Consider the following 16,628-nt stretch of genomic DNA (forward strand, 5'->3'; position numbering starts at 1 on the left):
ACCTCCAGGTTTAAGGATTGGTATTATTTTTGCTATTTTAAGCATATCTGGAAAAACTCCTTCTCTAAGAGACTGGTTTATTAAAATCGTTAATGGTGTGATTAGTTCCAGTACACATATTTTTATAAGTTTCGTTGGGATCTCATCTATGCCGTAGCTATCTTTATTTTTCAATTGTTGTATTACGTTTTTAACTTCGCGTTCAGTCACTTGTGTAATAAATATGGAGTTAGTGGTAGGGGTGATAACTGAGCGGCCAGTCGGTGCGCTCGAGCCGGCGGCGGCGGCGGAACCAGTGCAGTCGGCCGGCGGTGACTCACCGACCGATGCGAAATATTCATTAAGCGTGTTTACAATATCGTGGGGCGATTCTAATACAGAATCTCCAATTTTTAGTAATATGTTTTTATGATGCGATGTATTTTTATTTGTTGTATTTTTAATTATACTGCACATTGTTTTGATTTTGTTTTTTGACCGGCGCATTATTTTAGTATAATTCAACTTTTTCGAAGTAATTATACATTTTTTAAGTATATTTTTTATATTTCTTGTAATAGTTTCTTATCACTTCACTTTTACTGTGGTTAGTTAGAATTCTTAAGAGACGTTTATTTTTACATGCTCGACGGAGGCCATTTGTTAGCCAGGCTTTATTGTTATTTATGGGTTTTATTTTTATTTGTTTTATAGGAATATGGATTTCTAAATTTTCTTGCAGTTTGGTATGAAATTTGTTATAATTACTGTTTATATCACTATTAGGGGATAATATGTTATTCCATTCGATGTTTTTAATACCTAATCTAAAACTTTCCATATTATTACAGTTAAATAAATGCTGGTTAATGTAACGTAACTTTTTTCTGATATTGTTCTTTCCATTTGATATGTATAAATAACGCTTTTATGGTCCGAAAGTCCGTTTTCTGTAACTAATATTTCATAGTCTGACTTATTTGTAAAAATGAGGTCAATACAAGTAGAAGACATGCTATTTTCTCGAGTAGGTTTATTAACAATTTGATGTAGGTTACATTCAAACATTTCATTTAATAGCAACTGTGATGTTAATGAATCTATAAATATATTAATATTGAAATCTCCGCCAATAATCAGCCGCATTTTTTGCTCCTTTAATTTAATTTTTGACAAAATTTTAGTTAAAATATCAAAAAATACACATATATTTCTATTAGGTCTATATATATTTACTATCAATACATTATAATTTGGTATTTCTATTGCACATAATTCTGTCATATATTCTTGAGACAACTCCTTTATATCCGTCCTTTCACAATAGTCCAGTCCTTTTTTTGTCAGAATCGCCAGTATCGCCACACCGCCTCCGCGCCGCTCCTGTCGATAATACGCTGATGCAAACTCATAACCGCTTATTTCAATGAGGTCCCGTTGGTCCTGTGATATCCACGTCTCAGTTAGACATATAACTTGGAAATCGCTGTTGCAGACAAATGCTTCAAATATGTGTGACTTGTTTTTCAAGCTTTGTATGTTCTGGAATAATATTTTGATGTTTATGAGGTTATTATTTTCGAAAAAAAGTTGAATTGTTTTTATAGTTCTGTGTATGCAAATGCATGGAGTTTTGTCCTTGTAAATCAGCATTGTTTATACTTGAGGTAGATGACATGTTTATGTTTTGCAATTGCTGGTCGGAAGTTGAGGGTGTCTCCGAGTTCATGGTATTATTATTCGTAGGCTGCGCACACGTAGCCTGAGGAACGTATTCATGGCCGTTTATAACTAACTTATTTCCTCTTATCACGGCGTGTTTACCTAATTTTCGTGCGTTTAACATAGTTTCCTTTAAGTGCCTTCTTTCTTCGAGTGTTTTTTGATCCATATAGTTGAGAATAGATATGCCAGTATTTTTGAAATATTTTGAGTTTTGTAACAGATAATTTGATACCCTTCTGCTAATAAATTCTACAACAAGTGGGCGCCGGCGTCCTTTTTTTCCAATCCTGTATATAACTTCAATGTATGGATCAACATTTACTCCGAGTAGGTCATATAAGATGTTTGAAACGCGGCTATATAAGTCGTAGGATGTCTCATTATAATGCTCTTCAACCCCGTAAAGCACAATTTTTCTGAAATTGTTGTCACTTTTGTTAATGGTTTCGGTGTCTGGCTTTCCGCACGAGGTCAAGGTCAAGCGCTCTTCTAATTTCTGTAATTGTAGTTTTAAGTCCTGGTTATTTGCTTCAAGTATACTGATTTGTTTGTTTATGTTGTCTATATTTATTCTGGTCGTGTCCTGCTCTGTTTTTATATCTGTTATTTTTTGTGTGAATTCCTTCTTGAAATCGTTAATCGCCCTGTTTATTTCTAACTTTATAGTATTTTTCAAACTCAAAATTAAGGTTTGATTGTTTTCCTGTAGCTTTTTGTTTAATAACTGGCTCAGACTATCCATGTTAACGGCAGTACTAAAGGAGACAGGATTTTGTTGGTCAATTGTGTTATTGTGGTGTGACTGTTCCGTATATTCTGTATCGCCCGATATATCGCCTTCGCCGTCCATTAAATCAATCGACATTACGGTGTCATTGATTGTAGTCGATAATTGCGATCCAACAGGTGTTTCGTCGCCGAGTCGTCTACGAGTTACATTTGCACACTCTGGACAGCGCCAATTCTGTTTGATTAAATGGTTCCTTGCCATGAATTGTGCCGATGTGATGTTTAAACAAGTATAATGATAGCTATCTTTGCATGCGAAGCATTTTAGTAATTGTAATTGATCTATTTCTAGATAACAAATCTTGCAATTCATTGCCATTTTTGTAAGGGTAATCGAACAATTTATGCGTGAGCGGTATAGCTATATCGATTCTTCCTGAGCAAGACAGAGACAGTTAGATATACCGCTAATCTATCTGTTCAGCGGTACCGTAGTTATTTACGATACTGTCCATTGTCACTTTTATTTTAGTACTCTTTATTATACTGTGCTACGCCTATGTGTATATATGGATTTTCTCTGTATCGTTAGAACCAATAGCAGCAAGAATATCTGACATCCTGAATAACTTTTTAAAATAAATATTTTCAGTTAAGCGATCAGAAGTATTATAGTAAAACTAAATATGTTATAATATTTTATAGACAAACAAACACATCTGTGTGCGTAGCCGAATGGCACAAACAAACGCTCACGAAACGAAACGCTAGTAGATATCTATCTCGATCGCTCTTGCGTATTGGCGCCATAGAGCCAGACTACCTTTCGCGGCGTTTCGTTTTCGTTTCGCGTCGCAAAAATGCCATTCGGCTACGGCACCTGCCGGAATGTTAAGGTAGGTATTGTATACATCGATTTAAACTTCCCTAGATACTAGATACACTATCGCCTACAAATCCGACACTCAAAAGTGTCCGATCCAAGCCCCCCTAATAAAAATTCGTGTAAAATGCATATACTCATCCTTGACTTCCTTATGACTTAGATAATGTATTGAAAAAGGATGGATATATGCTAGTTATTTCTCTTTTTGGTAGGTGGTCCCTAGTTTTGTGTTAGCTAGGGATGTTACTTTGTCGATTCAATTATCGATAAAATATGCACTTACTTACGTTCTCACCTTAAAACTAATATAAACGTTATATATATAAAAGTAACGAAAACATACAATATTAATATAAACATTTCATTTGGATTATTATGTGGCTTTTTGGCTATGAAAGGCATATATTCATACATTCTTGCCTTCTTGGCTAACCGTACCTACTGATTGCAAATAAATGGTTTGTTTATGTACTTACCTACATAAACGGTCACTTCTCTTCTCTTACCAAGTCCTAATATTACATTATCATACCTATATCTCTGATCATAGGTCTGTATGCCTCCCTTTTTCTGTAACGTGAATAAAAAGGACGGCATGTTGTCTATGGTTGTATTTCTATGATGGTGTAATATCGGCCTAAATAGTTTGTAAAAAATAGAAGATGGGAGATACAAGTATAAAACAAATAAATACATTCTTCTCTTCTCCTTACGCAAAGACCTAAGTAATTTAATTCGTGTAGCATCCCTCTATTAAGTTCTAGTCCACCACTCAAGAATATACTTATACTTACCTCAATAATATTTTCTCTATCAAATAGAAAATAAAACAAAACGGCAGTGTAGGTACCAAAATTTATTATTTCAATAATAAAATAAATAAATAAAAATAAAAATAGCCTTTATTATTGAAGTTTCATTTAACTACATTTTTTTACTCATTTACATCGGCAACTCCAACTCGTCCTTTGACGAAGGCCTCCTCCAAAGTCCTCCACTGGTTCCTGTCTCTTGCCACAGTCATCCACGCCCTTCCACCCGTCCCTCTCAGGTACCCGGACCATCTACATTATTTCAATAGTTTCAACTATTTTTAGTTTTTTTTTAATAATGTTTGAGAATTTCTGGGAAACTAAAAAATACTATAAGTTTAATTCACTAGAAATGTTACATTACCATTTACCCAGTCTGTGATACCTGATCATCATTAATCATTTTTATGTCCTTTTCAATGCAAGAATGTCAATAGAGTTAATGTCGGGACGTCGATAAAAATGACACATCACTAGTACAAAAACATAACCTAAAAACAGTTTGGAGAAACTTCAGAACAGAATTTAACATGGTAGTAGTTATTATATAAACTATGAAAAGATCGTATTTTATGCTTTGTTTAGATCCTACAAATAATAGTATCAATAACTGACCGAAATTCACTAATGAAACACAGCAGGTTCTTGGGAGTTTTCTTTTCTCCATGTACGTGAATTACAGTCCTTAATCACACAAGCCATAATCACACAAGGAACTTCAACACATCACAAATAAGAATTTAGCAGGATCATCAACTATCTATCAGGAATAAACACAATTAAATAAAAAATCGGCCAGACGACCGCCGAGATTGATCTAATATAATACGATTATGTACAATCGTCAAAGGTAGACACCTTGGGAGACATCTGGGGGCCTGCTCCATTTCAGCTTCTTGGCCTTCTTTTTGGTGGAGTCTTGGGAGTAAAGGAACCGCGAGCATCGCACCTTGAACTTCGTGTTTCCGGTCTTCTTCTTCGGAAATCTAAGAAATATATAAAGTTGAATTTGTAAAATAGCTAAATAACAAGAGAATCATAACAAAGAACAATAATCATTGATGGCGTTTTTAAGGTATGAATATTGATAGGTTATTATTGCAAGGTCGATAAAACACATGACATCACTATGCTAAAAAACATAACCTTTCTGAGTTTGAGAAAACTTCCAAAAAATATGCAAAAATCTATACAGAATTGAATAAGATTTGAATTGTATAAACTACTAATATGTACATTTATATTTCTGCCAGGTCGTATCAATAAATATTATCAAAAACTCAAGAAACTTACCGATGAAATGATATAACCTCTTGCGTGTTTTCTTTTCTTCCTGAATGTGATTTGCAACACTTGATCACACAAGCCATAGTCAGAAATGAAACTTGGAACTATCACAAATATACACTGAGCTATTTTTTCCACGATCTATCAGAAATCCTCACAAAATAAATAAATATCGTCAAGACGACCATTGAAGTCGCGCTAAAAACTCGAACCAATATAATACGACTATGTACAGTTGTCAAAGATGGAGACCGAGTGTGAAATGACAAACGTATATTTAATTTTGCCGTATAATAAATGGACCCCAGGTCCGTTTTGACATCAGCATTTAGGGACAACCTTCGAGAAAACGAAAGAAGTTGTGGAATATTGTCTCATTCGCTCATATAAAAAAGGTAATAGTGTGGTGTGAGTAAGATACATGTCACCGAGCTCTTATTTTAGCATGGCTTCCATGCTTTAGTTATACTTCCGTGGTCCGATCGCTTAGTTGCAAATGTGTGCGTCTAGTTGACAAACGAAAACTTCGCTATGTAGTAAAAACTACTTTAATTTTTTTACAAAAACAACGTTATTTCTTAGTACTTAGAGTTCAATTTCAAATGCAAGCAATTGGCGGTTATGACATTAATGAATGTGATCATCGCGAAAGCCATAAAATTTTATGACCGCAGATCGCAGGTGTGCATATTTTTAAACAAATCTACGTCTTATTGCAACCAACATAAGTTTAATTTCGTTCGCGCTGCAACAATCTAAACGCCATTTTTAAATTGGGAACGAGGATGGACAGAGGCATCATGGGAGTCGCGCTATGAGATGAAAGGCGAGAATGAGGAAATTTGCGGTATTTTTGCGAAAAACTGTTGAAAAAAAAATTATATATATATATATATATATATATATATATATATATATATATATATATATATATATATATATATATATATATATATATATATATATATATATATGTGTGTGTGTGTGTGTGTCTGTCTGTGTGTGTGTGTATGTATGTTTATAAATAAATAAATAGATATTGGGGACACCTTACACAGATCAACTTAGCCCCAAACTAAGCAAAGCTTGTACTATGGGTACTAAACGACGATATACATACTTAAATAGATAAATACATACTTATATACGTAGGATACATCCATGACTCAGGAACAAATATCTGTGCTCATCACACAAATAAATGCCCTTACTGGGATTCGAACCCAGGACCGCGGCTTAGCAGGCAGGGTCACTACCGACTGAGCCAGACCGGTCGTCTAATATATATAACATATGTGTGTGTGTGTGCGTGTAGTGAGTGTATGTGTAGCGATTATGTGAAGGTAAACAGTTGAGGGATTGTATGTGGTGTGTGTGAGGGATGGTGCACTTGGAGAATATGAATTAAGTAGCTATTAAAACAAAGAAGAATTGAATGATGACATTAATTTATTATTCTACGTAATTTCTTTCAAAGCTTTGTGTGGGTAAATCTTCTCTCCGCTCCTCAACTATAATCTTGCGCCATTTTTCCCTTTCAACGTCTTGTTTTGGGAATCTGGAATAAAAACCTTTTTTATTACTTAAAAACGAATTTGCTATTCCCGGGTTGTTTCTTTTTATAATTAAAGTAATTTATAAGATATGTATTAATATTATTGAATTGAAATCATTTATTTCAGACTTATTGGTCCATAATAATAAATAAATACATACACTAATAATATGAAATAGGCTTCTTTTACAAAAAATATAAATTAGCGACTCCATCATTCCATTTTTAACTATGTTCCACTTCATCCATCTTTTGTCGCCGTCCGCTCATTACTAGTATAGCGCGAGAGAAAGAGACAAACTGCGTAAGACCAAATCAAGGAATTTACTTTAATTTATTCTAGAAAATAAATGTTTTTAGTAAGTTAGGAAGCCATTTTGGCCACAAATGCATAACATTATAAAATTATTAACAATTACTTACCGGAAATACGATACGTCATCCTTTTTTAACGTATATAAGGTGTTATTTTTGCACTTTTTTACGGAGCACTTAGGCATGTTGCCGACACGGCGGATGAAGCGCTACTGACCGCCCAATTGTGCTTAGAACATTTTCAAGCACAATTTGCTGCGGACACATTCTAAGCCATGATGGTGCATCTAGGTAGTTTAGATCGATGATTGTATAGTATAGATTTTACAGAAGAGACTTCCGCGTTCGCGGGACCTCACGTAGCAAAGAGATTAAGAGACAAATATTTAAATATACGGATGTACACACGTTAATACATCGCGTTTGGCAACATGTTTCGAGTCATTTGGAGAACCGTCATCAGGCGTGAGTGCTTTCGGCGGCTAGACTCCGTGAAAAGATTAGGAGACGGCGATAGAAGTTTTAGTGGGTACCATGGGTCTCATCAGCCTTGGGAATCCCACATAAGTTAAGTATGTGACATAACCATCCCAGGTCGGGAACAGACCTCCTGCCTGGGTAGTCTGCGTTATGCATTTCCCCTGTTCAAAAAGGTATTGTCATGTCAATCATATCATTGTTTTTGTTCTTAAAGGTTTCCTTATAGGCTCGCCGAGGCGAATCGCAATAATTTGCTTGCGGTTTGATTGAAGAATTGGCAAAAACCAGTTTTACTGGTATGCCAAATCGACTGCTATTTGACATCAGAACAGTGGCCTAGTGGCCTTGTTCTCCTTTACCTGTACCGAAACATTACGTACATATTTACGTATTTAGACTAGGTACCTTGTAACGAAGATAGAGACCATTCAAAGGTAATATTTATTTAAATTCATATGTATAATTATTAATCACATATTATAGGTACCTAGGTATGTAAGTACAGGGGACTAATCGTGACCAAAAATATAATACTCACTAGAGGGGAGTCAAGATTGACTGCGTGCGGAATCATTTCAACTGATCGAAACATTTTCCATGTTTTAAATTATTAAATATAGTGCGATGGGTCCAACTTTTATAGTGCTTCATAATTAGAACATACCAATGGAAATAAAATACAATGGAGTATGTATATATAATAATTTAAGTAGAATATTGGAATCAGTTAAGAAAGCGTGAAACTTGAAAACTTCTTGTATCGGTTGTGGTTTCGTCCTACCGTTCCATATCACTGAGTTGCGCCGATTGCACATCGCACGCGTTTGTAGGGGCCTTAACTCGTAGATTATATTTATAGCTAGCAACACTCGCGCCCCCCGCCCCACTGCCGGCTCCCCGCCGTCCAACGCAGATTGGCAGTCACCCGGCAAGCGAGCGACGCACGCTGTCCAGCATTAACAATGTCGACCGGCATGCAAACCCAACAAAAATGGCGCGAATTTCTCGACATATACAGAGAAAATACCTGTCTATGGGACGTCCACAGCAGTTTATACATGCGGAGGGATCTAAGGAACGCGTCTTACAATGTTTTATTGGAAAAATATAGAGAAATCGACCCGGACGCCACGCTGGATATGGTAAAGAAAAAGATTGATACCTTCCGTACCGGCTATAGAAGAGAAGTTAAAAAAATGGAAGAATGTTCACTAAATTCTCCGCCGGATTTTGAATACAAGCCGACTCTGTGGTATTTTGACAAGATGACTTTTCTGGATTATCAAGGAGATAATTCTGATGTTAAAGATTCATATGAATCGGATGACCAGCAGGGTGTTGAGTATGTAAGTACATACCAACCATAGTACTTAATAATAATTTTTGAATCACGGCCAACTACCTACCATCTATATTTAATCTTCAACCTTATTGTAATGAATGAAGGAGCATTATAAATCTGGAAGTCGTTTTACAAACAGTTCATGCTTTATAACCCCGTGTGGTGAATGAAGAATTTCACCACCCCTTTCTTCCCGTGGGTGTCGTAGAAGTCGACTGTGGGATATGGGTTAAATTGTGGCGTAGGCGAGAGGCTGGCAACCTGTCACTGCAATGTCACAATTTGGATTTCTTTCAACCCCTTTTTGCCAAGAGTGGCACTGAAACTTAGTAGTTCATGTGCTCTGCCTACCCCTTTATGGGATACAGGCATGATTATATGTATGTATGTATGTCATGCTTTATCTTGACTGAATGAGAGTGAGTTATTATTTTCGCTTTGTCTCTTTCTTACAGATATCTGCAAAACGTGTATTACATTGTAATGATGGCTATAACTATTTAAACCTAATTCCTAATGCTACTTACATAGTATGATGTACTTTAATTAAATGGGAACTTAATAAGACGAAAAGTAATAAATAACTGCTCCGATTCAATATATTGCTCTTATATAGTATGGGTAGGAGTTGTAGTGTGAGTGTGGCCTGTCACACTACATAGGGCACAGATTATTAACAAGTATACATTATAATAATAAGTGTAGGCGCCCACGGACAACTTTGTCACCGCAACTATTTTGTCTTTTTGATGAGTTTTTATGAAAAGTGTGTTACGTGAGCGTTTTGTGCCATTCGGCTAATACGTACCCTGGTTTAGCTAAAGATATAATTACATCTAAGGGTCTCCCCAGTCCTATAAATTAAATTAAATAAATAAATATTGGGGACACCTTACACAGATCAACTTAGCCCCAAACTAAGCAAAGCTTGTACTATGGGTGCTAATAAGCGACGATATACATACTTAAATAGATAAATACATACTTATATATATAGAAAACATCCATGATTCAGGAACAAATATCTGTGTTCATCACACAAATAAATGCCCTTACCGGGATTCGAACCCAGGACCGCGGCTTAGCAGACAGGGTCACTACCGACTGAGCCAGACCGGTTGTCAAACTATCGACGCGGAATCGGCTAAATCGGCTTTCAGTGATCAAAAATCGCGCATTAATATGAACATGCGTATGCATGCATCTTCATAAACGAGCGATTTGTGGTCGGCTATAGAGTCGATCCCTCGTCGATAGGTTTAGGGAAATCCTTAAATGTAATATGTCTTAAACCTAAACGTTACCAGTAACTGTATAAATATTTTTCTATAAATCTTTCCAGATCGATATCCCCGACGAATATCCAGAAGAAGATGACCCAGATCCAGTAGTAAAGTACAGACTCAAGTCGAGAAACCTCGACTCTATGCGTCGCCCACGGCCCTCTCACAAACCATACGAAAGAAAAGTACAGAACAGCGGCAGCAACCAGCCGTCCTGCTCTAACGAAGCTGAAGATGACTGCGCCACCTACTGCTCAAATCTGAAACTACAAATGAGAGGATTGGACACGCAGCAGAAGTTCATTGCGCAGAAACTAATTTCTGACGTGATTTTTTTGGCTAGGACGTCGCAACTTACTTTGGATTCGTCTATTCTTGTAAATAGTGATAATTAGTAGCTGTGATTTAAACGGAGACCCAATTGTATTACAATCATTAAAAGGATTTTGTAAAAGTAAATTCTGGCATGACAGTGTCTCGCCGTGACATAGATCACATGGTTTTTCTAATTGCATTAATAGGCATGAGTAGTTTGGATTCCCTTTATCTTGCAGAATATCGATTGTCCGAAATATATTTGGCATAGCAGCTTTCGCAGAAACATTTTTACCCGAATGATACTTTTGCATAATTGTACAAATAGCATAACTGTCATATCGCATATCATTCATTTGGCAGAATTTTGAATAGCAGAATACTAATATTGTCGATTTTAATATAGCAGAATTGTATATAGTCTACATTACATTTCACCGAATTAGTAATAGAATACTGCTTATATCGTCGACTTTAATTTTGCAGCATTTTATGTCGCATAATACTCATGTTGTTGACTGTAATTTTGCACCGAATTTGTCATGTTGCCAGAAATGTACATTAGGTTAGAACCCCCATCCCGACAAAATACTCACACGACACAAAAATCGTATATGTCACAGAGTCGGTTTAGGTGCGACGACGAGCGAAGCGAGGAGCGTGTTAGGTTGACAGTTTTATGTTATTAGCTTGATAAGCAATCACGCGTACTTATGGCTCGACCACCTTTTTCAATTGTGTGTCACCGTATTAAGTACGCGTACTTAAAAACCGCCGCGCATAGTCTTCGACGATCCAACCGATTTGAAATCTTTATGTACGCGTGCTTGCTCGTACGTCTATCACCCACTATATAGTTACTCAAAAGAAATGTTGCCAGAAATGTAGATTAGGTTAGAATCCCTATCCAGACAAAATACTCACACGACACAGAAATCTTATATGTCACAGAGTCGGTTTAGGTTTAGGTGCGACGACGAGCGAAGCGAGGAGGAGCGTGTTAGGTTGACAGTGAGTAAACCAGAAAACCCTTTGTAAATGTAAAAAATAAATAAAACATAAGTGACATTATTCTGCGCATCAACATTATGCCAATGTACTATTCTGCCTAAGACAATTGTGCGAAATGACATAATGCTAAGTCAATAGAATGCGACACAACTTTCGACAAAACAATTATTCGATTATACGACTGTTAAACAATTTACCATTATGTCATTGTATTACTCTGCTTTAAATAGTTCTGCAAAATGACAGTATGCCAAGAAATGTATGCAAAAAGTCATTCTGCGAAAAGAGGATTCTGCCAAGCGTTGTTTTGCGAAGGAAAAATATGACAAAAAAATATGCAAGATAATGGTAATCCATTCCCAAACTGGCCTAGCACATGCAACTGATCAAGCTTCACCATTCTTGTCAATTAAGTGGCCTATTTTACCACAACATTGACACTTACAATTCTGTGCCCATTTGTAGATCGATAAATAACAATGTTAGTTAGCGTCATGTTGTTGAACATGTAGGCAATGAACGGCGAATCACTGTGGTGAAACAGGCCAAAGGGGTAGAAAGAAACGAAATTTTGAAATTGCAACACAGACCACCCAACTGGGTGGGTGTTCTGTGTATTGCAATGACAGTCCATCGCCCACAATACAATGGAACTTATGGAACCCATATTCTACAGTCGACTACGACACCCATAAAAAATAATACATATAAGTATACTTACTGTTTTCACTTACACCGTTAGAAGCATTGCCGTTTCACTAATGTTTCTTACAAAAAAAAGAGTTGTATGACTTGTCTAACACAAGTCCATATACATACATACAATCACGCCTGTATCCCACGAAGGGGTAGGCAGAGCAGATGAAACTACTCAAGTTTCAGTGCCACTCTTGGCAAATAAGGGGTTGAAAGAAAACGAAACTGACATTGCAGTGACAGGTTGCCAGCCTCTCACCTACGCCACAATTTAACCCATATCCCACAGTCGCCTTCTACGACACCCACGGGAAGAAAGGGATGGTAAAATTCTTAACCCGTCACCACATGCGGCATGTTTAGGTAAAAACAATAAAAATTCAAGAATAACACCATCATCATGACCCACAGAGGTGGGAAAAAATTGCCACGGTCTGGGTGCCTCAAGACGTGCGAGGATCTGGCAGACCTTGGCGGAGATGGCGGGATGACCTAGACGCATATCTTAGCGACTGGCCGGAGATTGCTCAAGACCGTGGCGGATGGAGATCCATGGGGGAGGCCTTTGCCCAGCAGTGGGACACCATGTAGGCTATTAAGTAATATTATAACATCATCATATTTTCTTTTAAAACGAAAATATCCTGTTACCAAAGCCTGAATAGAAATCCGAAGAATTAGACTTATTTTAAGTCCAGTAAGTTAATTCCCAAATGTATAAGAAAAACGACCACATCTCCGTAATAATAACTGAATGTTCCCTAATAATCATTTAGGACGCTACAGGAGCGAAAATGCTAAAATGGAAAGGCTTACTGAAATACTAGTTTAATTACCCCGCCCGTGTGGTGACGGGTTAAGAATTACACCACCCCCCTTTCTTCCCGTGGGTGTCGTAGAAGGCGACTGTGGGATATGGGTTAAATTGTGGCGTAGGTGAGAGGTTGCCAACCTGTCACTGCAATCTCAGTTTCGTTTTCTTTCAACCCCTTATTTGCCAAGAGTGGCACTGAAACTTGAGTAGAGGTAGTTTCATGTGCTCTGCCTACCCCTTCATGGGATATAGGCGTGATTGTATGTACGTAGTTTTATTAACTAATTAGATTTATCAACAAAAATTGTCCATTCAGAACAACTGAGTTAAAAGATATTGCGATAAAATCTTTAAAATCGAGGTTCCGCTCTCGACTGTTTGTTCCTTCAAAACTTAATCAATCGTAACGGAATTTGAGAATCTGAATAGCAATGAAATAATCTGTGTCTGACCGTTTAGTTTTTTTGGCTAATTGTTACCAATTTTGAATACTGCACCTTCTAGCGTCTTTAAAAATAAGAATAGGTATCAAAAAAACGGTCCGACACAGATAAAAATAATAATAATCTGTGTTGAAAAAATCATTGCTCTATCTTCAAAAACCAGGGAGGAAATAGTCGCGAGCGTTTGTATGGAGAATTGACCTGTATCGTCTTAACGATTTTAGACAGTTATTTATAAGCACCCGTCACATTACCAATTTTACTGTTATTATAACATGAAAATACTTCCCACTCAAGTATCTCCCGTAAATTTCCAACGGGCTTTAAAATAATACAATTATTACTCTCAATAAAGCTTGTTGATAAAAGGTAAGAGTAGGTACCTTAATATTGATAGAACGCTGCCCGGGGCACCCGAAAATCGTACTTACTTTATTTATAAAGTTTCCACGTTTGCCTTGACCTTCTTGGCTGACATTAGGGGTCAACCATTAATTATGTCACACGTTCAGGGGGTGGGAATCAAGCAAGTGTGACATGACAAACACTTCGGTCCAAACTTCGTGACAGGTTATCGAGAATAATTACCTAATGTATATTTTATCCGGTCCGGTTCAGTGTTTGCTTCAACAATAATATTGATGTTTTATTGTTTTTTTTTGTATTGTATTTTTTCAGTGTACATGGTACTATTTTAATGCACTGGTGCGCGAAGTGGTACTTTATATGCCTGTATCGAAACTTCAAAGGATCACATCAGGGTAGTATTAGTAGGGTAGTTTAGATCGATGCTAGTATAACAACTTCCGCATGAAAAAAAAATAACCGTCAAAAAACAATCATAGAATCTGCTCGCAAAATTTCACGAGAATCAGTTGAGAATAACCTGTAGAGGAGAACATCTGGAATTGAATTAAACCTCTGGAATTGAGTCAACATTACCTACTCCTATTAAGCGATAGCGTAATTTTAACTCAATTCCAGTATTCGGACATTGAAATTGCCGCTTTCAAATTTACGCATTTGGATACCATAACGAAATTATTGTCAATCCTACCTACCAGTTTCGAACAGTACCTACGTAATAAGGAAATTCTTTTACTGTCGTCAATGGGCAACAACGCTGATCGTTATAAAACATCAATCTATAGTTCGTCACTAAAAACGTACTACTATATTTATCGTTACGATACCTACGCACTACCTTATCAGATGAATGTAATCGATTTTTATTGGTTTACGTACTTACGGTAAAGTCTCACACGTGAGGCTGAACAAATGAAAATCCGAATGAATATACCACATGCGTCAATCTGGTGAAACATCGAATGATATACTTATTATATTTTATAACGCCGTGGCTTGCGTGGGCGACGGTCGCGCGATAATCGCGCGACGGCGATGCGACGCATACGAAATCAAACCTTATCGATATTGAAGTAACGCGACGGCGACGGTCGCGCGACCGTCGTCCACGCAAGACACGGCGTAAGAGACTGATTTAGCAAAAACCGAAAATCAGACGATACGATAACGGTAGATGACGGGAGCTCAGTAGCCGGCCTAATAAAGATAACATAAAATAAAGGGTTAGTGTTTTCACATTATCCGATCCGATGTCTGATGTACAAAGGGTGTCAAATGCAAATGTCAAAGATGGCGCCATTAATATGGCGCCATCTTTGACATTTGCTTGAGGTAAGCTAGTACTAGCTTTACCCCGCGGCTTCGCTCGCGTTAAATTCGAAAATTGCGGAATGCTCCATACAAACTTCCACCCAGAAATAGGGGTCAGTGTAGGCCTAGCACATGATTGCCGCGAGAGTATGTCGCCGCGAGATAGATCACACGTCTTCTTCTAACATTATTAATGACATAAGGACGGGTAGTCTATCTCGCGGCGACATACTCTCACGGCAATCATGTGCTAACCCTGCAGTAAAGAGACAAGCCTATGTCATTCTGCTCCTTCAACTATCTTTACTTAAAAAATCACGTCAATTCGTCGCTCCGTTTTGCCGTGAAAGACGGACAAAGGTCTCTTTAAAGCAAGAGTAAATAGGTATCTCATAGGTAAGCGTGATCCACCGTAGACCGCATCATCACTTACCATCAGGTGTGATCGTGGTCAAACGTCTGCCTATTCATACTAAAAAAAAAAAAACAGACACACACACACTTTCCAATTTATAATATCAGTATGGATACCTAAATATGCAGGTCCTACATCCGCTATCAGACCGGATAGTGTAAAAACGCACTGGTAAAGCACATGAAACTGCTCCAGTCCCAGTGCAACTTTTAGCAAATAATTACGGAGCCCCGCGGGGTTGAAAATAAATTAAATGAAAATGTCATATCGGAGTGACAGGTTTCCAGCCCATCCCCACATAAGTATGTATACCTACAACACAAAATAATTGTAGATACCAAAACACGTGGAACGAGCGTTAAAACTTTGTTTTCATACATGCGTTGATAATTAAATAGTGCATACTTGAGTTTTTATTACATAAGCCTTATGGATATGTACCTATTTGAAATACCTACCTGCCAGTAGTTACTGATTATTATTTCAAAAAGGCAAGTCGGTTAGACTTTGATTACTAATTTACTTTATAAGAAAATTTGTTAGAAATCAGCAGCAGAGGAACAGAACACGAATGTTGAGAGGCAGTATACATACGTACTTAAAGATAAATAGTACATGTTAAAAATAACTTTCCACTATCTACTATCTAGGTGCTTGGAGTGCAAAACCTCAGCGCATGCTTATCAATTCACAAATTCAGAATTGTGATCAAGTACCGCAATGTAATAAAACTCGTATGCGAGTTCTCGTACCATCTAAATGGGCCCTAAGACCGTTGGCACCATGTTTGACATTTGCCTTTGATATCCTTCCTACATCGGATAATGTGAAAACGCACTACGGCGGGACTTACGAGATGCGTGT

General features: G+C 37.1%; 1 protein-coding gene across 1 annotated transcript; it reads left to right on the forward strand.

The window, feature by feature from the left end:
* The first annotated feature begins 8,686 nt into the window (after positions 1-8,686).
* LOC125230391 lies at positions 8,687-10,885 on the forward strand. The gene is made up of 2 exons (XM_048135529.1): positions 8,687-9,114; positions 10,453-10,885. The coding sequence occupies exons 1-2, from the start codon at positions 8,731-8,733 to the stop codon at positions 10,786-10,788; spliced, it is 720 nt and encodes a 239-aa protein (XP_047991486.1). The 5' UTR covers positions 8,687-8,730; the 3' UTR covers positions 10,789-10,885.
* The last annotated feature ends 5,743 nt before the right edge of the window (positions 10,886-16,628 follow it).

This window comes from Leguminivora glycinivorella, chromosome 10 (genome assembly GCF_023078275.1).
Source record: "Leguminivora glycinivorella isolate SPB_JAAS2020 chromosome 10, LegGlyc_1.1, whole genome shotgun sequence".
NCBI lineage: Eukaryota > Metazoa > Arthropoda > Insecta > Lepidoptera > Tortricidae > Leguminivora > Leguminivora glycinivorella.